The following is a 25,361-nucleotide window of genomic DNA, read 5'->3' on the forward strand; positions in this document are numbered from 1 at the left end:
TACTTTCACAAGATTGGTTTTTATAAATAAATAGAGAATATACTGGAGTGGATTCAAGAATAATTGAGAGAAAGTGGAGACAGCCTGTGGAAGGAAGCAGAGGAATGGGGTAATAAATGGCTGACTTCTCACTTTGGCCTCCTGGCCAGATCAGCTACAAAGTTATTCCATCTCTCCTCCCAGGTTTTCATGGCAGCCTTTTTCTCAGTATCCAACAGGGTACTGTACCTGTAGAAGAAGAGGAACCCAAGTCAGCCCCAGGGAAGGGGCTGAGGAACAGGATAGGAAGTATGAGGGAACCTCAGATGCTAGCAGAACACATGTCTGCCCAGTCCAAGAGCAATAACAAAACAGCTACGATATGGGGAAAACCCGCAGAAACCTTGCAGGCTTCTGTTCCAAACTTCTAAGGGAGTTGTAGAACAGGAAAGGGAGTTGGGATCTGGAAAGCACACAGGTCACTCACTTGATAGAGTTTATGGCCAGCTGTTTGAGTGTCCTCAGGTCAGCCGTCATCCCACCAATGCCCATGAAGGCCTCATAGAAATCATAGGACAAGCCTTTGGCACCAAAGACAGCTGGGTCATCAGAGCTGATCACCATAGGGTACCCAGTAGCCATCAGAACAGCTGCAGGGTGGTTTCTCAAGTCAGACACCAGCTTCAGAACCTGCCCAATAGGAGGCAAAAGAGAAAGACAAACTTTAATCCATGAAAAGAGTTGTCAAAAGGAAGGTAAGACCATGCAGCATATTCAGGTTATTTCTTATCCCCATCCCCATTCTGAACATTGGGATGACTTCTGGGTAAAGTCTTAACACAAGGAGCAGAGCCAGTCCTCACAATCTTCCTCCAGGTTTCATCACCACTACAAGCATCTGGTCGTCCTCTTGGTCCTACTCAGAGCAGCCCTCCTGAACACAGCAAGACGGGCAGGTTCAGAGAACACTGAGCAACTGTGGGAGCAGCAGAATCTATCACCCCTGCCACTTCACTGGCCACCCCAATGTCCCTTTAGCTTTGTCCACAGCTTTGTCCAAAATGCCACCCCACTGGGGACCCTCACTGCTGCCTCATTATTATGAATGACTTAGGCAAAAGGACGTTCCTAAATAACTACTAATTGGAGTAAGAGAGTGGAGGAATACAGAAAACAAGTGAGTTAAGGAGAAAGAAATTATACAAGAAGAAGTTTGGGAATCAGAGCAGAGGTTGAGGTTAGAGGAGAAGATCATATGGATGGGTTCCATGGATCATGCCTACCTGATTGGAGATGGGACAGACTTCTATGGGAATGTCTTTTTTCCATGACTCAGTCCAGACTGCTGGGTGTTTGATCAAAGCAAATGCATGGCCAATCCTGGTAGAGTTCAGTATTAGGGCATCCAGAAGGTTTCCATCTATGGAAGTACCCTGCCAATCTAGGGATAAAAGGGTAATTTTCAATAGGATGGATCTGACCTACAGATCATCCTCAGTTAAAGGTTTCCAGACACCTGGGCAAGAAAAGAAGATAAATGAACAATATCATCATCATCATCAGTCATCATTGTCAATAATACGACACATACACACATCACATACTTTCTTATAAAAATGTTAAAGAGAGGTATGGCATGCCTTTATTTTATGTATGTGTGTATGTATGTATATGTATATAACAAATGAGGAAGTTGAAACTTACATAGGCTTTATAAATTGAACAAGGATACTCGGCTAGTAAGTAGCAAAACTGGGTTGCAAACCTTAGTTTATCTGACCCCACAGTCTCATTTCTTTCCACTTTTTGTTTGTTTCCAGAGCTATTTTCTGGGAATTTTTTGTTTATAATCTTTACAACAACATGTTGCAGACTCTGACAATATAATTATTTGTATGTACTTACTTTAATTTATATCTTTAACAGTACTCTTGGGACAATATCAATTTCAAGATCACAATGGCTGGTACAAAAAAAGTGCTGGCAGATGCTGTTGGCTGCCTACTCCAGACATCCCACTTCACCTTCCTTGCTGAGGGTGAAAATGACAGGTCCTGATTCTCCTAACTTCCTTTGCAGCTAGGATAGTCCTAATGCTGGCCTGAGAGGTTATTGGTAGGGAGCTCCTGGGGCTTCCTCCCTAATAAAAAGAGATGCCCTGGAGGACACATCTCGTTTTTCGTTTCACTAGATGTAGTCACGCCTGAATATGACTTCACCATCTCACAACAAAGTGAGGCGAAATCGCAGACTCAATGAGGACTGCAGAGACTGCATATTATGTGAGATAAACAAATTACCTTACTGTAAAACCTGTTAGATGCATGCATGCCATTCCCAGCAGGAATGTAAAATATGAATATTCCACTTTTCTTATTTTTAGGAATAAAATCAAGAATTCCCACTGCCGATTATGGCAAGTGTTTTAGGTGGATTTTCACTGGTTTCCTATCTAGTACTTTCTTTGCAAAGATTTCTTATTTAAAAAAAAAAATAAGGACATTACTCTTGAGTATTAAATACCCAAGTCCTGGCAAAATCTTCTAGGACCATGCATCTTAGAATTTGGTTGGATCTTGTATTACATACGGTGTATCACACTGTTGAAATGATTTCACACCAGTAAGTATGATTTTCCCAACTAGATCAGAGGCTCTTCAACATTACCAAATCCTCCACAAACAATTCTTTAACTCTTCTAGAATAGCTTTGATCTAAACTGGATCTAAATTGACTTGAAATGTCAAGAAAAAGAGGCAAACGCACTCAGACTCTTCCTCTAAGAGATGGTTTGATAAACCAAGGTTTAAGCCTGGTTGTCAAATTCAAGCTCCCCACTGCTCTCTCCTCATCTCCTTGGTCCCTTGAGGGTGACATGCACCTAAGGTGCTCAAGGATGCCAGGGGTGATCAGCAGCAAGCTTTCTTTCTGGTCTAGGCCCCCAAATTTTCATTTTGATCTAAAATTGCAGCCATGATCTGGGGCTCCTTTTACTTAGGGTTTACACATTTTAAGAACTTGAATATGGCAGGGGCTGAGAGATGACCAAGCTCTCAAATTGAGCTTTGGGGAACAAAGGCTTGCTGGGCTAATGGCATTTCAGAAACAATGGCAGTCAGGCCCCTTGCAAATGGGGTAGGGGGGTCCCCTTTTCAGCACCGATGAGTGTGGACAGAGCCTCCTAGATGCCAGGGCAGGCCTGGTTTCTAGTCTCTCTTCGGCCACTTACCAGTGTGTGACTTTAAACAGGTGAATTTACTTCTCAGGCACAATTCACTCATTATGAAATGAAGACCATCTGAAAGGGCTCAAATTCGGACTCTACTACTTACCCTTGGACAATACTACTCAAGTTTGGAGGTTTGGGTTCTTCATCTATTAAATAAGAATAAAAACACCTTCCTAGCAAGACTGGGGTGAGAATCAGAAATAATATATGTAAAGTGCCTGATACTGTTATTAGCATTGTTATTCCTTCTCTGGAGATTTAAACCTGCTGTCAGAATTAAATGAGATAATACATTTGAAAGGGACAGGAGTCATAAAATGACTCGACTATAACTATACTGCCCGGTATCCCATCAGTACTGTTGAGCAACAATGCAGAGCCCTCCCGTCCATCACCTCCTCTGGCCCCCTAATTATCTCCACATGGCTCACCTGTCTCTCCAGCATGAAAAAAGTAAGGCAGTTTAAAACCTTGCAAGGCTGGAATCATCAAAGCCTCCTTGTAGTAGTATAAGGAGTAGCCAGTGTCCTCACGCCCCACCTGCAGGACAGAGAGGAAGGGATGTGGAACTGTCTGCATACTCCATGCCTTGCTTTGTTGATGTTACCTCCTGTAGCCTGTGAACACCCTTTCTTATACCCTTCCACTACTGCTTGAGGCCTTAGTCACACAGCCTTTTAAGAATAACCAGTAGCAGAATTTGGGCAGAAAAGAGTGCTTTCTTGCCCCAAAATGACTTCCCCCTTAGTCAGAGGTGTACCTTGTAGCCTCTCAGCCCTCCCATCTTGTCTTCTTGCTCTACCTTCCAAGTACCTATGCTTTAGCCCTGAGCTCCTTAGGGGAGAGACAGTGACAGAGAGAGCAAGAGAAACAGAGAGAGACAGAGAACAAGAGAGTGACAGAGAGAACAAGAGAGTGAGAGACTGAGAGTGAAAGAGACAGAGAGAGTGTGAGGGGGAGAGGGAGAGAGAGAGAGAGAGCAGAGCGTGCGAGCCAGGAGAACTGGTCCAGGAAAAGTGGGGATGCTGCTCAGTCACTCACCCCAGGTGGGTCCCTGGGTGGGTCAGTTTCCTGATAGAATCCCTCTGTGATTCAGCTACCAGCTCTAACTAACCAGAGAAGCAGCCACCCCCAAATCATACTTTTCATCTAAGCCACACATGCCCTAGGGCTTTGTAGCTGTATGTCAGTAGCAAGAATACCTTCAGAACACCAATTATAATTTGGGGCGGAGATGACACATTTTTATAATAAAATAAATATGGATATTCTGTGTAGTAGAATGGAGCATAGGCTTGAAAGAAACTTGGAGCCTGTGAGCAGACCCCTTGAACAGCTACCTAATCCTCCTTGGACTCCCATTCCCGACAAGTACTTATTCATTATAGTCCTCATATGGACTCTTCCAAAAGCTCCATACTAGAAGTAATCCCACTCAGGCGCCTTTGTCAGTGCTGCACACAGAGGGAAAAGCTGAGATGGGAGGGACTTATGCTCCTTTTCTGGAGAGCAGACCCTTTGAGCCACCCCCAAAGATCATAGGAGGACATCCTGGGTCCAAACAAAACAATTCCTTGAAATCCACTTCCTGGGGCTCTGGTTAGTCTGAAAGAAAGCGCTTAAGCAGTCTCCATGAAAATGTACAGATTCTATAAGAGAGTGTCAGAGTGCCTGAATGCGATTAATGAGTCATCATGGGGGAAGTATGGCCTGGCTGCCAGCACATAGCTATGGCTTCGATTTGGTGTGGGGCAAAGAGTAGCAACACCACCTATGGATGCGCAGCTTCAAACATAGCCAGAGGAGCAAATGGGTTGAGAGGGAGGGACAGCTTTCACAGCCCTGACAGTGTGGCCGCTCCACTTCCAGACACTGGCCCGTGTGCTGAGCTTTGAGGAGCAGATGCAGGTGAGCAGAGCAGGCTAGGAATGAAGACAGAAGGCAGGGGAGTGGGAACAAGCCCATACACCATTATTGCCCCAACTTACTGAATCCCTTCCCTATTCTGGTACTTTCCATTTTAGCAGTCTGGCCTTTTCCGCTTTCCCTTCTCTGGTGACTGTCATACCCCTGCAGGTCCCTAGAAAGGGTCAGCGCTAAACTCTGAGCAGGCGGTCAGAAGCCTGAGCCTCTGCAGAGGGTTTCCGTGGGTACTGCCCGGCCCTTCACAAGAGCTGCCTTGCTGTGTGGAAACAGTTACCAGGTCAAACCCTGCCACCGTCTTGGGGAACCTGGTTCGAAGCATCATGGCTGTTTGGATGGATTTCATGATGAAGGACACATTTCTGAATCTGTGAGAAAGACAGAGAGAAGCATGGGAGACAGTGTGGCTTGGCGCGGAGGGAGCTATGTGCCCCAGCAGCTCCCTCAGTGCCCATGGCTGGTCTGGTCTAGTCCAGTCCAGGGTACGTGGTGACCATTTCCTAAACCGTCAGCACCACTGTCTCCACGGCCCACCTCAACTGGGCTATTGCAATCCCTTTAAGTGGCTACAGCCAAGAGATATTTTGCCCAAATCAATGCCTGTTGAGGACTCTGGCTAGCTCAAGCTAGTCCTACAGTCTGGAAAGCATGTGAGGTAAGAGGACCCATGATCAAGTTTTATTGGTCTACATCTGGATGAAGCAAAGTGGCCTTGTCGAAAACTTGTCCTGTATCTGTAAGAGGGTGGGTCCTGGAAGTGGGTGCAGTACAGAAGCCAGCTCTCTGTTCACTAGACACCTGTGAAATGCCACAGGTCACCTGAGCCTCTGTTGGGTCACCTGGACCTGACAACTGCATATCTTCTTCCTCTGAAGTCAGCAAGGCCTGGGCACGTGAGAAACCACCTAACCAAGCTCTTACCTCCCTCTGCACCTCTTTCCCTTCAAGTACAGAATAGGAACAGGGCAAGCAGCACAACAACAGAAGCAACAAAAGAAAAGGCCTGGCACAATTCAGCGAGGGGATGAAGGTCTCTGCCTGGCAACTGGCTCACTTGTTTCAATCCTCATTTCTGTGGGCCCAGATTGGTCCTCCCACACCTGCCCATCCCCTCTCCTACAGAGCCCTGTGGGAACACTGCAGCTCAGCCCTAACACCTTCCCTGCCTCGGCCCACAGGGAACCTCTGAGCAGAACCACTGGGCCCATCCTGGCTGACCAGCACACAGGTGCAGGCCTCAGCTCCTGAGGGCCCCAGACCTTCACATGGAGGGGAGGAGATCAGGGGGTGGGGCCAGAGAGGAGGCTCCTGGGAAGTCTGGTTGCCTTTTAGAGCCCTGAGGGGTGTGATCCCCATGGCTGCTTGCCCATACATCTCTAGGCTTGGGCAGTCACAGGACTTAGACTGGCTGCTCTTGGGCAAGAGTGGAGAGCTCTTTGGTAAAATCAAAAAGAAAATGAAGCTCTAAGGCTTTCTGCACTTGCTTAGGGAAAGAATGGGTCTTTCTTCATACCACCTGGCCACATACACACATGCTGCTACAGAGTCTCCACACACAGACGCTGAGACAGCTGTCACTCAGGGGCTGGTACCAACCAAGCCCTTGTACAAACCCACACACATCACAAGACTGACTTTAGGCAGAACCCCGGTGGCAAGTTGAAACAAAGAAATGGGCCATTATCTAAACATTCAGGCAAAAACATTATACCTAAAACCGAGTTACCCCAGCAGATGCAGGATCACAGCTAGAATTATCTGGAAAATTGCCCCAGTTCTTCATTTCAGTCTGGTTGTAGGGATTCAAACTAGAAGCGATTTCAGAGACAGGATTTTGCACTCACACACAAACACACAAGCCGAGCCCAGGGCCCTTCGGCATGGAGGAGTCTCTGGTCCCCAGCCTCCCTTCTTACCCCTCTTTCTCCTCCCCGATCCCTTCCCAGCCTAGGGGCTCTGCCCACATCTCATTCTCCCAACTCTTGCAGTTTCAGCCATGTTCTCTCTCACCTGTGATCTGAATAAATGATTTTGAGTCCAATAAAGCCAGGATGCTCTTTCGCAAACATACGAGCCACTTCTCTGTAGGTCCTCACTGACCACTCTTGGTTATGGATCATCCCATTCAGTTCATACACCTGGGGAGAGAGGAAGCATGGTCCTGACCAGGCATCAGATGTAAGCAGAGCAAAACTTCATTCCCACTATCAATTATCTCTAAAACCAAGTTGCACTTTGCAATTTATTTGTTCAATGCATTTGACAGCCTCTGACATTTATCAGAGACAGTCCTAGCCCCATCTGGGATGATGATGCTCTTTGATGCCATGTGGTGGAGATGTCTGCCTGTCTCATTCATTGCTGGGTCCCCACACCTAGAACAGTGCCTGGCACATGGTAGGTGCTCAGTAAGTATTTGTATAATGAATGAAGAACAGGTCAGCTGGGGCAGGACACAAGTCAGAAAGAGTGGTCCAAAAACCCACTTCATCTCCCCTCTCCCACCCCCAAGTTGAATACTCCTGAGGTGGCCACAGCTGCTAGAGACACCAAGAGTGACATGGTTAGAAGATCCAGGAATGGACAGTAGGCAAAACAAAAGGAAGAGATGAAGTGGGGAAGGGAGAAACATAATGGGGAAAAAGTGTAAAGAAGATCCCTCTAAAGTGTCCACTCCCAGGTTGAGCCACTCCGAACTACTGCTGGAAGAGAAGTTTGTCCCCTGCAGCTCCCTCAGCCCTCCCCGTCACTGGGCCAGGTCTCACTCAGCTCAAAGTGGTAGTTAGTATACACTGGCAGTTCTAGGTCAGCACAAGATGTGGGAGTTTTTGCAGATTGTAGGGTGAGGAAGGATGGGAAGAAATTATATACAGAATTCCATTTATTTCCATGGACGTTAATTAAGGCCCACAGTATACAATACGTTGGGCTAGGCCTTGGGAGGGATAAACAAATGCTATAAGACAGGATGCCTGGCCTCAAGGAGTTTTTAATTTAGTGGAGAGATAGACTCTCCACCAATACAAATATATGGGGTCTCAGAGGAAGAAGGGGTTCCTTTAACTGGGTAGGAGCATTCCTGGGGGAACTGCACTAGAATGGAGCCTTGAGAGGTGAGAAAGATTTGATAAACAGGAAATGGGGAGGTGGCTCTGCAAGCAAACCAGTTAATCACAGGTGGCCTGTGGCTGAAGGGTTACTGGTCCTGGCCTAGGAAACAGGGGCTCTACACAGAGCCAGAGTTGCCAGGGATTCAGGGAGCTGAGGCTGAGAGGCGAAATGGGAGCTCATCATCCTAGAGGAGAAAAATCCTTTCTGCAGTCAGCTCTCATTTCCCTGGCGTCACAGCAGCCAGGTGCTCTCTTCTCATTTCCCACCAGGTACTTGCCTCACACCACTCTCCCCAGCCCAAGGGACTTCCCATTTCCCACCTGGCTGCACCATTGTGGGTCCTACCCTTTGTCCCTGGTCAGCCTCCCCAGCAGGCCTCTTCTCCCCAGACCCACAGAACAGTCTTATTGCTCTTTCTCTCAGGCAGAGGAGTGGGGATTCTGCTCTGCTCCTTGGGTTGTGGAGTGAGCAGGAAGTTCTTTCCAGCCCCTTCTCTTGGCCCCGCTGGCCTTTGCTCTTTGGTTTCCTCTGCTGCTGCCCCAGTGAAGCCTGGCATTCCACACAGTCCCCTCCAAGGCCGCTTCAGCTCCCTGAGCGCACTGTTCCTGGCTGTAATTTCCTTGATTGCTCTGCCTCGGCCAGTGGACCTGCTCAGGCTTACTGACTGTTAAAGGGTGCCAGGACTTCCCAGAGGGCAGAACCTTAGGTACTGTTAACTCAATATCTAGTATTGCCCATTATTATTATGATTTACTGAAGGGGATCAATATGATCCCAGTACAATCATATGTTATCCTCAAATATGCCACTTTACAAAAGGATAATTTTGACCTAAAGGTAATTAAACAGCAGCAAACACAGACAGAAGTCTTTGCCCTTTTCTCTGCTGCCTAAACGGACATAAATTTGTTTGTGGACATGTCCTCCTCCCCACTCCTGTATCAGAAGGAGTACAATTCTTATCCCTGAGATAGAAAATCAGTGCCCAGGTGGGTCTGCATAAACAAACCTTACTAAAATAACCTTTATTTTCTATTCCTTTCCCCCATATATTTACCTTCCCCCAATTTACTGCCCCTAGAAGCCCAAACCCCTTTTCCTTTATCTTGTTACTTCTCCACAATTTATCACCATTTGTTAAAATACTATGGAAGCACCTGGTCTACCCATTTCTATGGGTAGTCACCTCTTTTCTATGAAAGCCTCCATGCACATAAAAATTAAATATTAACGTCAAATGTCTTTTCTTCTGCTCATGTGGCTTTTGTTAATTTGCAAGCCCCAAGAACACAACCAAAGACAAAGGAAAAGTTACTTTCTCTCTTTCCTACTTTACCAAGGATTTTTAAAGAGAGCTTTTCCTGTCACTGACCAAGGCTTTGACAGACTTCCAGGCACTCTGTTAGAATCTTCAAATCTTTGATGCTGCAAGAACCTATATGCTGGATCCCAGAGGTTCTCAAAGTGTGGTTGGAGAACCCCTGTGGGTCCTCTAGACTTTTTCAGGCAGTCTACAAAGTCATAACTCTCTTCATAAAATTTTAAGATGTTATTTGTCATTTTCAATGTTATTCTCTCATAAAGTGTTCAGAATTTTCCTGAAGCTACATCATGTATGAGTGACAACATTGCTCTGACAGATAATGACTTGTGCACTTGTGTAGTCTTGTGCTTTGGAAATTTCTCGGTTGTATTTTCTAATACACGCTATATTATACAGGATAGACTAGGTATAATCCATAAAAACAAAAGCTCTTTGAGGTCCTTAAAAAATTTTTGAGTGTAAAGGTTTGAGAATCATTGCATTAACCCAACCCAGAATTGTTACTTGAAGTCATCTTAGCATAACCTACCTGATCTACAGAAGGGAAGGACTGAGTTTTCTGCCCCATGCCTGACAGCTCTGTCATTACTGAGTCACCTGTCCAGAGTTTACCACCCCAACTGGATGGTAAACCCATGAGGGTAGGGTCCACATTGTTTGTAGTTTTGATCTTCCCAACTCCTTCTTTATAGCAGGGGTCTCCAACCCCTTGGGCCATGGACTGGTACTGGTCTGTGGCCTGTTAGGAACTGGGCCACACAGCAGGAGGTGAGCAGCGCAGGAGAGCTAAGCTTCATCTGTATTTACAGCCGCTCCCCAGCACTAGCATTACCGCCTCTGCTCCACCTCAGATCATCAGGCATTAGATTCTTATAGGAGCACTGGTCCCTGTTGCCAAAGAGGTTGGGGACCGCTGCCCTGTAGCACCAGAGTGGGAGCTCCATAAAGAAGCATTCACTTAAGAAGAGTACTGTCTCCTTGGTGTTTTAAAAGCACTAAGCCCCTGGCAGCATGTTTGAATGGATGAATAGATGGATTTTGGAGAGGTGACTGGTGGAGCAGTGCTAGCAGAACAGAAGGAAGACAAAAGAACCTTTAAAAAAAAAAAAAGCGACAAATGACAATTCTACCTAAAATAAGACATCTGATAGATTAATCAGGTATAGAGAAATGCGCGAATGATACAATCAGAGGCCTGAAGGGGGCTTGCATATGGCAATGGTTCCAAGTCACCGATTCTGTCATTCCAGTACTTATCCCAGGAAAAGCCAGGCGTTCCAATCCCACTACAAGTTCCCACGGGCAGCCACGGAGACAGGATCTGGCTCCTGGGGCTGCAGATGCTGAAGCTACATCCAGAGTGTTTCCTGGTCTCCTGGTACCCTGTACTCCTGGGCCTCTGGCCTTAGCAAAGAAACCGTAGGCTTACTAGAAGCACCTAGGACAGAATCTGAATGCTTAAGAGCACCCCCTTTCCAGTGGAGATGCCTGCAACCCCTCCCAGTCTCCCAGCTTGTGTGGTTGATATATTTTTGTGAAGCCAGGTGTTGGAGGAAACTTGTCAGCTGGTTTGGAGGTTCTGGTCGGCCTTCTGGGTTCAAGTTCCCAGTGGAGATACACTCTGTCTCAAATCACTCCTATCTCATAGAATCATAGCAAGGATGAAAAGAGTTAATATTTGTAAATCACTTAGAAATGATAACTGTTAATAACATTATTACCATTACAATTTTATCACCAGATACAGAAAAATAACTCGAAATCTGCAGTTGTCCTAACAATCTGTAAGTACAAGTAGACAATGTTGTGTCAGTCATTCATCTAAGACTAAATGATACAAAAACTGCTATATCCATGTAACAAGTCCTCTTGAATTAAAAACACATTGGACTCAATTTAGAATATTTCAATTTTACCTTATAGTTTACTTGAGAAACTGTAAATTTCTGGAAAAATTATTCAAACTACATATTACTTTCATAAACCAATATAAGATTACACAGTTTTACTGTCTGATATCATGAACTTACAGAAATTTGAAGCTGAAAGGAACAGAAGGGAAATTTGGGAGCAGAGTTGCTCAAGGTCACAAATGCAAAAATTAGTTTACATCAGACCAGAAACTAGGACTCAGAATTTCTAACTCTCAAGGCAAATGGCTTTCACTACTAGAACATGATTAGTTTAACAAGCATTAATTGAGCTTCTGTGTGTCAGGCATATGCCAAGAGCTTTATATCATATCTCATTTAATCCTCAAAACCACACTAGTAGGTAGGTCTCATTTTACGGATAAAGATTTTGAGGCTTAAAAAGGTTAAGAAACTCAGTCTTACTGCATAGTTGGAGCTGGAGGTCTGCCAAGTTTCAGAATCTTGCTGACTCTGAATGTCTCCTGTCATCGGAGTGGCCCCTGCCTTCACCTTTATACTCTAGTGTCAGGGCATCTCAGAATCTCGGCCCTAGCTACACATTAGAATCACCTAGGGAATCTCTGGGCTAGAACCTGTTTATTTTTTAACTCCCCCAGGTGATTCTAATGTATAATATACAACTAGGGTTAAGACCTACTAGTTTTGTCGATTTGACAGACAAGTAAATAGCACAATTACAGCCTGGAAAGATAAATACTATTGCCCGTATTCTTGCAGAGTAACACCAATAACATGAAACAGTGGGCACTGCAGCAAAAAAGTCAGGAGAAATATTTAATGATGGGTATGCTAAGAATCCAGGAAAAATCTAGGGGGTAGGGGATGAGGGGAGCACAAGCATTGCTTGTTACACAAGTGACAGCACCCAAGAAGTGTCTCGAATGACCATCATGGGTTCTCTTTGCCACTGACCTGTGTCTTCCTAAGACCGCCCCCTCTTCCCCAATCACCACCATCAGTAAGTGCCAGCAGGGCCATCTCCTGTTGATACCTCTCAGGTTATGAGTTCCACTCTGCAGACTGGCCGGGACCTAGTCTGCATCTCAGATTCAGGCTGTGGGGGAAGGGACTGAAGCCCAGGAGATAAGACCCTCCTAGCAACTGTTGCTAAAGGCAAGTAGCCTTTGTTATCAAGCATTAGTAACACAATAGGAGGCTGAGCAGCCAGGATAGTCCATCAACATCATCCCAGGCCCTGAATTAGCCCCACAAGTAAGAGGGGGAGGTAGTGCGGCTCAGCAAAAGAATTCCAGAGCAGACGGTTTTTAGTTGTTAATGTGTTGATGGCTCCCCCTACCCTGGCTAATGGGGGGCATTAAGGCATAGACTCTCTATTGCAAGAGGCCTTTGTTCCAGGGTCAGACCAGAACAAATGGTCAAATCCCATCCCCCTCAGCCTCCACCAGAATCCCAAATCCCAGCAGCCCTCCACCTTCTAGGAAGTCGGCTGGGGGATGGTGGGGCAGGTGGGGGGTAGGGCAGAGTGGGGAGAGGGGAAGAGCTGCGTAGGGTCCCCAGGGTAAATGCCCTGGAGTCCAAGTCTCCCCACTCGGTAGGGTCAACCGCAGAAAGGGGGAAGACTAGACAGGAAACCAGGTTCTGGCCTTTTTCTGTCCCTCCAATTCAATTTCTCAACAACTTCCCCCAAATACTTCCCCACCAGGCTCAAGATGAAAATCAACAGACTTCAAAACCACCCACACCCAACTCTCTGCAATTTTCTCCCACTCACTGCGGCCCTCTGTTCTACTTGGATCTACCCCACTACTTCCCACACTGAGAAAGCTGCCAGAATTGGCCCGACTGGAAGCTACTCCCCTAGCAGGGGCCAACTCCCTCTGGGTAAAGCATCAGCCCAGTGCATCCTGGGGGCTTTCAATTTCCGGTGGAAGGACTAGAGAATCAAGCCGGATGCCCTCTCCAGGGCTCCTTTTGAGAGGAGTGTGGCTGCCACAGTCACTCCTTACCTTGCTGGTCACTCCTTACCACCAACATAACCTTGGTCAAGTTCTTTGACCTTTGCAAACCTCAGTTTCCACATCTGTAAAATGCGAGGTTGTCGTGAGGCTCAAATGAGGCAATGAATTCAGAGCAAGTGCTTTGAAAGGTCAAGGTCAGACCATCTACATCAGAATCACCAGGAGGAGAGAGGAGGGTACTAGTTAACTTTGCAGCTTCCTAGCCCTACCCTAGAGCACAGAATTAGAATCCTGGGAAGTCGGGGTTCAAACAGTGTCTCCGAATTTTCACATGTACACCCAGGTTTGAGGACCACCACCAAGCATGATTATCCCTATTGGTGCCTCCTGAGGACACCAGGCAATGTCAGATCTGGTGCCAGTCTGAACTAGCCCACAATCTAGTTGAAAAACCAGGGCTTATATGTTATGACACAGACAACACAAGGCAACAAATCAACATTACAGGAGACAAAGGGAAAGACGTGGACCCCCACAGACACAAGAATCAGGCGGGGCTTAAGCCAGAGCCCGAGAGAAGGATGGACTTAGAGGGGGTGGAGCCCATGCTTGGAGAGAGAAGGGTTTTCCAGGCCAAAACATGGGAAGAAATTATTCTGGCAAGAGCAGTTTCTAACACCCTACATAGGCCAGGCCCAGTGTCACCTCACCTTCAGAAATTCTTCTCTTAATAAACGATGGATTGGACCCTCTCTTTTCTTTTTAATGGGTTGTTTGTTCCCAGGTCTTATTTACTGTACTCACAAAACTTAATGAAAGCTCTATTGAGGTGCAAAGGTAAGCTTCATTCCTACCCAAGAACTCAGATATAGAAACACACGTCTGTACTCAGAATTAAGCTATCAAACAAACATCAGATCCTGGTGGAGATAAAACACTATCGCCTGAGAAAATGCTCTTCACCTTCCAGCCTGGAGCTAACCTCAAGGAAGGTATTAATATAGCTAAGAGAAAAGGTGGGTCCAGAATGCAGAGAAAGGGAGAGCTGAGAGTCAAGGAAGCTTTTGTTTCAGAAGAAGAGAAAGGAGCACCGACCCACAAACTGGAATTACTGGTTCTTGGTGCAGGTGTATCGTTATTTAGAGGGTCCTTGAACCCATTAAATCAAACTGGGGGTAGTAAAGTCGGTTTAGGAATCCTAGCATTTTAAAATTTTAGTATGCAAAAATATCCAGAGTTGCTATACATTGCATTTCCAGGAAAATTTTATAGACGTATATGGATACATGTGAAAACACAGTCTTCAATGGTCAATTTAGTCTAGTACTTTCTTTTTTTCTCCTGGGGAAAGGGTGATAGCTTTCATCAGATTTTCCAAAAGTGAAGAACACTGTTATGAACTCCCTTAGACAATCAGAGCCTCAGAGACAGGGCTTTTTTAGGACTCTGGCTTACCAATACCGTTATGGCTATAATTTAGCTTCAGAAAAGGTTAAGATTTGCCTTCAAGGAGAGAATTTCCCAATCAGTAAACAAAAGTGTCTAGTCTGATTGATAGTTTTCTCTGAAAAACAGCATTTGAACTTTCTTATTTATATATCTGTCTCTTACAAATTTAGTCAATGAATTTGTGTTAGTCCTCTGGAGCCCTATCACTTCTGGGTGTATAGACAATAAAATTTTTGAGCCCATAAAGACCATGGAATATGGTAACAAAACCAAATTAATGTCATCCTGTGGATCCTGCCCCAAACTTGGTATACTCAATATTGGTATACTAAACTTGGTATACCATGGCCTTGGTATACTCAATAAATATTTGAATAAATGAGCAAACTAGTTTGGATACAGCATAGAAGAGAACTGTACCCAAAGGTCACTTTCCCCAAGCCACTCAGAACCTTTAACAAGCTCAAACTCTCGTGAACCTACCAAGCAGAAAATTCAGAAATCCAGCCCACTCCCACAAAACCCCAAACCCCCATCAAAAAAGTCCTCGGGAAAGTTTACTTCAATAGATTGACCAAAAGAATCATCTAGCAGCCCTTACTTACCTAGAACTTCTCTCCTCAACAGATGCGTCCCTCCAGCACGGAGGCCTGAGCTTCCATCAGCTGGAGTCTGTAAATCTGAGGTTGGTCCATCTCAGAGTACTGGAAATCCCAATCATCCTTTGCTTCTGGCCCAAAGCCAGCATATATATTTTGCATAGGTCCCCTTCTTTAGACTCTTCCTAATCTTTTCCATTCTACTCTCTCCAAACTTCCTTCCTTAAAATCAAACCAACAAAGTCATCTTTAACCTTTTCTTAGAGTGGTCCGAAGACTCCATTTTCTCAGCTTACTTTAGGAGAGGCCCCTTCTCCTGCACCCCAATTCCTGCCATTCTCCGAAGCCATTTCATCTTAGGTCTTTTTGGGCATGCTAAATCTCAAGGATACTCACATCCCTTTGAACTGACACTTCATGGATCTTGCTTGGGAGCTTATCACCCAAGCAGCTCCCCTTCTGATAAACTCAAATTTGCTAGTTTCTTCCCTGCCTCCTGTCTTTCCAGGTTGCTTACTCCCTTACCAGCCACTCTGCAAATTCCTATGCCTTTATTTTCACCTTGTCTGCATGCATCTGCTCTTCTCATTGACCCACTCCCTGTGCTCTCCAGCTGAGACCCATGATGCATTACTACCATCACTTTCTTGTCATTATCCTCAGGTCTTCATCCCAGTACTTCCACTTCGTTTGTCCTGCTAACCTAGGCTCCATTAAACCATTTTCTATATCTACGGGTAGGGTGATACAGAAGGGAATCACACACCAGCATGAACTACCAGAGATCTTGTCTCCATCACAGGCTCGCCTTCCGAGATCTAGGGAATCAGTTTATCTTTCTGGGATCAGCAACCTGTCCATCCCCCAAGGAGGTTCTCTCAAACACCCACCACTCTTCCCTTAGTCTCAGTGAACATCTTTGCTTTTCTGTTATAGAAATAAGGGGAGGCGGGAAGGACCTCCTCCCTCAGTTCTGCACTCTTATCCTTACAATGTCTGTATCTGCCCCTTGGAGAATGTTCTCTGGTTCAAGGGCAGTCTGACTTCCTGCCTGCTGGAGTGACCTCTTCTTTTGTCCTAAGGAACATCATGTCATCTTTTATCCTCTTTCTTCCCTCTATTTTAACCTCTCTAGGCTCCTTCCTTATGTGTGCAAAGTCTCATCCTAAAAAGGACCCTCTTGGACCCAGTGTTCTCTCCTAGCTACTTCCCTCTTTCTTTTTCTCAAATCACAGGCAAGGTCTTGATTCAGCCAAAACTGGCCCAAATTTATCAAGTGCATTTCCTTTTTTTTTACTCCTGGAAATTAGGCTTCTCTTCTTGGCATACCATTGAAACTACTCAAAGGTGACCTCCTAATTTCCAGATCCAATGCGCTCTTTCCAGGCCACACGTTTCTCGACCTCACCCTGCCATGTGAAACCCCCTTCTCCTTGACCTCTAGAAGAGCTCTATCCTGGTCCCCTCTTACCTCTGTGACTGCTCCTTTTCACTCCACTTTGTAAACTGTACATCTCGTTTGATGTTTGTAGGGCTCCCCTCTTGGCCCACTCCTCTTCTCATCTAATGTCTTCTATGGGAGCCTTATCCTCTCTCAGTTTTAATGATCACCTTTCTGCAGATGAATGTCAAGCATTATGTTTCCAGGCTAGAACTCTCCTATGGTCTCCAAACTCATGTATCCAATCACTTCCTGGACATCTTCATGTGGATGTTCCATAGGCATCTCCAACTCTACACGTTCAAAAGCAAAGTGACCATTTCTCCTTCTCTACCCTGCTCCTCCTCTTGCATTCTCTATCTCCATAACAGTCACCACCAATCAACTCAAGCCAAATGCCAGCAAGCCATAGTAGAAGTCTCACCCCATATAGTCTATCACCAGACCTACAGATTCTTCCTCCTGCACCTGGCTTGGATCCATCTCCTCCTTCTCATTGCTTCTGTCTTCCACAATCTTGTATCCGCAGCTTCCCTGGTCTCTTTACTGGTCTCCCAGTCCCTAATCTTCTCCCTTTTTCACCAGGGGGACCCTTTACACTGTAATCCATTTTCCCCAGTGCTGCCAGAGTGATCTTCCTAAATTGCAAATGTATTCACACTCTCTTGCTTAATACCATCCAGTGGCTCCCTTTCACCTCCAGAACACAACATTTAATATGGTGCCCAAACTATTAATAATTAGTTCTGTCTACCTCCCTTGTCTTATTTTCAATGAGTATCCCTAGAATCTTAGGCTCTAGTCATGATGAGCTCCTTACAGTCTCAAATGGGCTTCAAATGAGTGTCTAAGAAATCTATACCTTTGTTTATGCTACTCCCACTGATGTAAATACCTTCACTCACCTTTGTCCTTTGACTCAGTGAACTCATCCTTACCTTCCAGGACTCATTAGAACATTCTCTTTCCTCTATAATGCATAGTTAGTCTTTTCTCCCACCCATTAGGTAACACCAACCCATTTCTTTCTTTGTATTCTCTCTATATCCTGTAATGGATATAGACCCACTCCCTGTGCTCTGCAAGAATATCAGTCACATGTATTTGTTTACCCATGAGTCTCCCAGAGAGAAACTGTTTTCCTTCTTAAGGACATAGGTTCTGTCCTATATGACTGTGTACACCCAGCACCTAACAAGTGCCTGACACAGAATAGGAGCTTGCAGATATTTAATGAATACATGAAAGAAGAAAGGGAGAGAAAAAGAAAAAGATAGGGAGGAAGTGAGAAAGGGGGAGGGGTTTGGTTAGAAAAAGAGTAATAACATTGAGGTGGTGAATGCACTCTAGACGTGAGAGGCTCTCATTTCATGCCAAAGAGTTAAAATTTATTCCACCAAGCTTGAAGAAAAGGTTAAGTGTAGAATGATTTGAAGAGAAATCAGGGAGGAAGCTCCTGCCGTGGAACAGACAGGAAGCAAGGGAGTCTGTAGTCCCCAGAGGGGAGGAAGGTGAAGGGAAAGGCATTGTGCAGGAAGCCACTCAAGGCCTGGACCAAGAGCAGATGATGGCAGAGAGGAAGGGGCCCCAGCCAAGGAGGAAGGGAAGTCGGGGGCAGAGGGTCACAAGACCCTTACCTTCCACATAGGCACCTCAACCAGCACTGTCAGTCCACCAGAGCCATGCCCTGAGCTCTGATAGGAGACACTGTCATAGGCATATGGGAAACCTGGGAAGGAGCAAGGCTTTTCACCAGTTCCTATGTGATAGCAGCATTGCCCATAGAAGACCCCAGATAAAATGCAACTGGGTTCCACAGAAAGGGCCTCCAGGAACTTACCAATCCCCACTGTTACATGCAACTAGATCCATTTACCAGATTCCTCACCTGTCCCACAACAAGAGCATTGTCCTGAGGGACTCGGGGAAGCTAAATTTTGATATGAAAGAAGACAGGTCAAAAAGGTCCAGGCACAAGACATTGCTCAGAGTCCAAGGCCAGGGAACCCTGAGCACCCAGGAGGCACTGTGTATCTGTGAGAAGGTGAGAAGTTGGGATCATGAGAAAAGGGAGGTAAAAAGGCAGTGAGGGTCACATTCACAGTTTTGCTAGGGCCAGCTCAGTCTATTTCAGATTTCCTTGCTCATGGTGGCCCCTGAAAAGGCACATGTCCCCTTGGGGACGAAGCCATCATTCAGTCCTGTACTGTACAAGAGTAGGAAACCTGTGAAGACTTACAGGGTAAGATCTGAAAATCAAGCCAGCACAGAAGAGAGGAAAGACTGGCTCACCGGGAACAGCATGGCTCTGAGCTCCAGGTAGAACACATTGTCCTGGTAGAACTCCTCCAGGCCCCGGAAGATGTAGTCTCTGAACACCGGTGCATAGTTGACAAGGCCAGAGATTGTAAAGAATATGGTTTCAAACTTAGACCAGATGATATCTTGGTTTGCATAAGTCACTTCGGGGTTCTTGGTCATCAGAGTGAAATTGCTCAGCAGGCTGTCCAGAACACAAAGGAGGTTTGTTGAGGAGGCGTGCTTCAGGCTATTACGTCAAGGCATCTGCAGGAGCCCTGCCTTGTGTCTCCCACCCAGAGGAAACTGGGATGCATCATTGTGAGCAGTGGTGAGAGGCAAAGAGATGCATCTGCGCTCTTTAGTGGAGGCCTCCGCCATGAAACCCACTTTGTACCCACCAGGAGACGGCTCAGGTAGGACGTTCCCACCAACCAGGCTCTCGTGCTTCCCTTCGCATGCTTAGCCAATCTGACCCTGCTGTACTTACATCCTAGACCAAGCTCTTTTTGGGTAGTGATATGCACCAAATTTTGTCCCCCCCCAAATTCATATGTTGAAACCCTAACCCCCAGTGTGACTGTATTTAAAGATAGGGGCTTTAAGGAAATGATTGAGGGTAAATGAGATCATAAGGGTAAGGCCCTAATCAAATAGGATTTTTATCAGAGACACAGGACATGAATGTGCACAGAGGAAAGGCCACAAGAGCACAGAGAGAGGAGAGCCAAGGAGAGAGGCCTCAGGAGAAACCAAGCCTGCCTACACTTTAATCTTGGACTTCTAGATTCCAGACCAGTGAGAAAATAACTTTCTGTTGTTTAAGTCACCCAGTCTGTGGTATTCTGTGATGGCAGCCCTAGCAGACTAATACAGTGGGTCTGGTAGAAATAACCCTGGACGTGGCCCTACGTGACCAGGTTTATATCCCCAACTAGCCATTTACCAACTGTGTGGCCTTGGGCAACTTCCCTAACCATGCTGAGCTTCATGTTTTTTATTTGTAAAAGGAAATAACCTCATGAAAGTACCCTATAGATGATTATATGATTAAAATAATTATTACTTATAATATTACTGTACAAGTTTGTTAGGAAATTTTTCCATCATATTTTCAAGCTGTTTTAGCCACCAGCTAGACTGTCATTGCTCCAGGAGCTGGGAACTTTTCTTCTTTCTGGTCTTATTGACCATCTAGACAAATTTCATTTGATGCAACAACAGTAATGCTGTCAATATTTTTTGCTGATAAATTGAATTTTAAATATCAGGTACTTCCCATGGACAGAAGAGGTGTTGAATACCTTTCTGCAGTAAAGTATCCTGTAAAGTTAAAAGAAAAACTTCTTGACTTTTCTAAGGCCAGATTTTTACATATGGGTGTGTACCAAGGGAGACATACCAGCACTCTACCCAACTATGATAGGCACATGACACATTCTGAACCACCACTCACCTGTTGTCAAACTCTGTGACATTATATAGCTTCTTTCGATACTTCTCCAACAAAATCCACTCTGAACATTCTGCTGGTGAGGGTGGAGTTGGGTAAGCAAATTTGAACATCAGGATCCCATTTCGAGTGAGACAGAAATGGCAATGGGGCCTGTAGGTGACATTTTTCACCAGCCAGTCCATACTTGAGATGCTGATGTCATGGACATGCAAAGCAGCCCCTGGAAAGGGAAGAAAAAGAGCAGGGGGTAGGTTGAGCATTGAGTCCAGATTCTAGGGCTCGGGGCCTGTGAGCCCAGTGTAGATGGACAAGAAGTGGTGGGAAGCTCCAGGATTTCTGCCTGACCACATTCCTCAGAACTGAACATAATGTACTCTTCCCTGTCCAGCTCGAAGACTTCTAGGCTGCCTTTGTCTCCAGAGGACGACCATTGCCTTTTTTTGCTCAAGTTTAAAAATAAGGCTTCCTTGGCTTTAAAGGCAGCATGGTAGGCTGGAAGAGTGTCAGGCTTGGAAGCAAAGATCAGGGTTTGAGTTAGGGCTCCATCAGCTTCTAGCCTTATCACCCAACACTGCATGAAGGGATGTAATGAGAATGAGCCTCAGTCCCTGCTCCCACCCAGTCATGTTTGCAGTTTTCCTTGACCCCCTCACCCTGCTCCCCAACACCCCACCCATTACTTTCCACTTGAGCTTCTGGCCTGCAGGTTTTACCATTTGAGGCCCCAGGCTTGTCCTTCAGACCTGACACAATTTTGACTCTCATGCTCCTCAAGGCACAGTATACACTGTCCCTCTGTTCTTCTTGCTCCGTCTTCACACCTGGCCTTGGCATTGGCCCCTTGGCAGGTGTCCCAGCTGTATGAGCTTTGGTGTGTCACCCTCTCTAAACCTTACATTCTCCATCAACTGGGGATGCTACTTTACCAACCTCATAGTTTTTATTTTTTTTTAATCTCTATTTGTAACATTAAATTTAAAAGGTAAAGTCCTTGAGAGCTGCAAACCGCTATTTACATATGCAGGATAATTATTTTACTATCCAAAGAAATGTGTTTATACTGTAGAAATACACTAGAAATGTGTTTATCCAAGATGCTATTTCATGTATCTTATTTGGTAACTTAGACCCTGGAAAAAGGCTAGAAGAAAGGAGTGCGAGGGAAGATATGAAAGGAAAACTAGGATCCTGTGAGCCCAGGATACTGTCTTATGGGTGGATGCTTTTCCAGCTTTATCAGAGAAGACCAGTGGTACCCAGGGCCCACTTTCTGCTCTCCCTCTGAGGCTGAGTTTCCTCAGAAGCAGGGTTTTTGGTCTCCAGGGCAAAACGGCAGCCACCTTTCAACAGCACCTTTCCTCATTTGCCAGGAAGAACAAGGCACAGAGTAGCTGAGTGGCATTCTCTCTGCTCCATTTAAAACAGCAGCTCCAATAACAATAACAGCTCCAAGTTTAGTTTTCTCCTAACTTCCCAGGAAACCCAGACTCGTCCCTCCGAATCTCTACCTTTTGGCATCTTCTTCAGGATATTAAACACCTCGCTTTTCTCAATGAGATTCTTGGCCTGGAAAAAGTGCATGCTGGGTGGGAACTTCTGAGTTTCCATGGCCTGCTTCATCTCAGCCTTTTTGAGGGCCATGAGTCTCTCATTGGCCAGCTCCTCTTCTTTCTTCAGCACCAGCTGTCCTCCCAATTGCATCGTCTTCTCTCTCATCAACAGCTGATTTCGTGCTTCATCTATGGGTATGGCTGAGCAGAAAAAAGACGCTGCCACTGCCAAAAGCAGAGAGAGCAGGGCTGGCCACACAGATGGGCCACCCATCAACATTGAGATGCCTGGAAGAGAGGAAATTGCTCAGATGGAGACTCAATAGGTCTAAAAAAGGTAGTGTGTAAATGAAAATCTACAGATTCTCACACCCTGTTCTCATTACCAGAAGGTAGCGTATTGAAGGATTCTTTTCTGAGACCCCAGAGAAAAGAACTCCAAGTACAGATAAGGAGGGGTTTCCCAAATAAAAGGTTAACATGAGGACTCCTTGTAGTGGAGTTTTTTGGTCAGGAAGGCCTGCTTACACATAGAGCAAGACATTACAATCAGATTTTTAGTGTTTCACTTTTAAATATAACCATAGAGCAAAGTCTCACAAGGCATATGAAAAAAAAAAGGCTCCAACATGAAAGAGAAACTTAAAAAAAACACAGAGAAGGAACTAAAGGGAAATGGAGACAGTGCAGGAAATAAAAGAAAAAGTCAAAAGAACTGTAATAAATATCTTTACAGAGATAAGAAAAGATATTGTATCCATAAAACAAGAACAGAAAAATAAACAAAATGAAAAAGGGCTTTTAAAACTTAAAATATGAAGCTAAAATTTTAAAACTTTACTAAGCAATATTAAAAGATGGAATTGAAAAAAAGTTTTTAGAAAGTATGAAAAAATAGGAGAGAAAAAAACAAGATGGTTTTATTGGTTCAGAAAATTCAACACCCAAATAACAGATATTTCAGAAGAAAAAAAAAATAGATGGCAGAAAAAGGAAATAAAATAATACAAATAATATAAATAAATAATAAGATAATAAAGGAAATACGAGAAATTGTCCCAGAACTGAAGACTTGTGTCTCTAGATTGAAAAGACTTGTTGAGTACCTACCTAGCACAGCCAATTACTCAACAGTGACACCAAGATATATCATCTTGATATTTCAAAATATTAGCATTTAAATGATTCTAAAAGCTTCCAGGGAGTGGCTAGTCCAGGTGGGCAGTAAGTAGGGATTTAAGGGAGGAAGGAAAGAAACTTGTATTTATTGAGTCTCCTACTAGGCACTATGTTTAGCACTTTACATGATTATCTATTTGAATTACATTTACGAATTGTTTCTGCATACTTGAAAGTATAATATGTTTTACTGGAAAGAAAGTATAATATGTTATTATACTGGAAAAAATCAAGACCTTAAAATAGGAGACCTCAGGAACAGTCCCAAATTAGTATGGCTTTGTAAGACCTTGGGCAAATTACTTAATGTCTAAGGATCTTAGATTGCTCATCTGTAAAAAGAGTGAATTAGACTATATCAGTGGTTCCCAAAGTGTGATATATGTATCTTCAGTGATACAAAGTATCACTGTTCTGGTTGAATAAAAAAATTTTTAAGCAAATTATTTTAAAGAAATATATTATGTAAATAGAGGTGCAGGGACATGATAAAAATGGAAAGTTTGGTAATCACTGAGATATATTATATCCCAGATTCTTTTCAGGACTAGCATTTACTCTAGTCTTACAGTTATGGTCGGAGCTATAGATAGCCCCAAACCAGAGAGACAGACTTTTGAAGAACACTTCAACTTCATTAAGTCCTCGAATCTCTCCTCAGACTACAGTGTTTGCCTGCAACTGAAATCTCTAAGGCAAGAGGACGGTGACATCCACATTGCCTGCCATTCCATCTACCTCCATGCTGCACCGTCCACTCAATGGCCCCAGCCCCCTGTCTCTTTCTTCCTAGTGACACATAACAGAAGCCACCAAGTTCCAAAATCTCCACTCCATCCTCTCTAAAGACTCTAAAAGTATTTGTGTGGCCTAGCATCTGGGGACTTTTCCTGGCCTGTCAGACAAAATTTATCTAACACTGGTCAGGACCAGCTTGGTCAAGCATAAGGGGAAAAATCCCTTTTTCTATGTTTACGCATCTTCCTTCTCTTTGAAAAGAGGATGAATGAAAACTCTACAAAAATACTTTGTTTTCAGACTGAGAACAAAGGAACAGATCATGCATTTGTGATTCTGAGTCAATGTCCTTGGGACCACAACCATTTTCAAAAACCTGTTGTGGAGAAAGCCTAAGTCCTTCCACCCCACCAAAAGGGGAGGGGAGAGGGCAGCTGCTGCCAGGTGAACGAAGACTAAGCGCCCAACTTCCCAGCTACCTACGGTAACCTCACAAGCCCAGTGCTCCATCCAGACCCCCACCCCAGGGGATCCCAGTTACCTCAGAGCAGCTCCAGAAACCGTAGACTGTTTGCCTAGTCCCCTCAACAGCTGTGTCAGAAGCAGGAGAAAAAAAGCTCAACATTCTGTTTCACTTCCTGTCAAGGCAGGTTTCACTTCCTTCCAGCCTCATGTTGCACAGGCCTCTGAAGAGGGGCAGGGAAAATGGGACCTGCCAGGGCCAAGACAGCAAGCAGGACTGAGTGTGGGTTTATATGTTTGTGTATGTTGCTGTGTTTATGTTTGTTCATTGGGGAGTTTATACATGCTCATGTGTGTTTACAAGTTTATGGGCATGTGCGGGTTTTATATTTATTTGAGGGGAGGGTATGTGTGTTTGTGTGCACTGTTTGTGTAGGATTCAGAACATAGGATTCTGAACATAGGTTTGGACAAGTACCACAAGGAAGCACTCTAACATCTGCTCATGAACTTTGAGAAGTGTACCCCTCCACAAAATGTGTGTGAACTAGAGGAGCAAACCCCTGGACAGAGAGTAAAAATGTAGATAATAACAAAAAGTAAATGTTTTAGGGGGAGAAATCAAGACTGTGGGAGCAGGACACTAAGGGTTGTCAACAAGTGGTTGTCATCAATTCAATGCCAAATAGAATCCCAAGTTTGGAGTGTGAAGAAGGAAACTTTACTCAGTGCAAACAGTTCAATTGTGATTCAGCAGAGCCGTGGAACAA

At 44.9% G+C, this 25,361-nt stretch overlaps 1 protein-coding gene across 1 annotated transcript; it reads right to left on the reverse strand.

The window, feature by feature from the left end:
- ADA2 (adenosine deaminase 2) lies at nt 1-24,725 on the reverse strand. Its single transcript, XM_039869231.1, has 10 exons — nt 24,671-24,725; nt 22,171-22,500; nt 20,663-20,882; nt 19,201-19,411; nt 7,142-7,269; nt 5,409-5,499; nt 3,640-3,748; nt 1,263-1,420; nt 467-669; nt 1-228 (listed from the first exon to the last, which is right to left on the reverse strand). Exons 2-10 carry the CDS (start codon nt 22,490-22,492, stop codon nt 129-131), a joined length of 1,542 nt encoding a protein of 513 aa, XP_039725165.1. The 5' UTR covers nt 22,493-22,500; nt 24,671-24,725; the 3' UTR covers nt 1-128.
- Between the last annotated feature and the right edge of the window lie 636 nt (nt 24,726-25,361).

This window comes from Pteropus medius, unplaced genomic scaffold (assembly GCF_902729225.1).
Source record: "Pteropus medius unplaced genomic scaffold, Ma_sr-lr_union100, whole genome shotgun sequence".
NCBI classification, from domain to species: Eukaryota; Metazoa; Chordata; class Mammalia; order Chiroptera; family Pteropodidae; genus Pteropus; species Pteropus medius.

Coding starts and splice junctions, on each gene's coding strand:
- ADA2 (XM_039869231.1), bottom strand. CDS start 22,492: ATGTTGATGGGTGGCCCATCTGTGTGGCCAGCCCTGCTCTCTCTGCTT. Junction 5,500..7,141: donor ATCATTTATTCAGATCACAG/GTGAGAGAGAAC, acceptor TCTTTCTCACAG/ATTCAGAAATGTGTCCTTCA. Junction 229..466: donor CTGGCCATAAACTCTATCAA/GTGAGTGACCTG, acceptor CTTCTTCTACAG/GTACAGTACCCTGTTGGATA.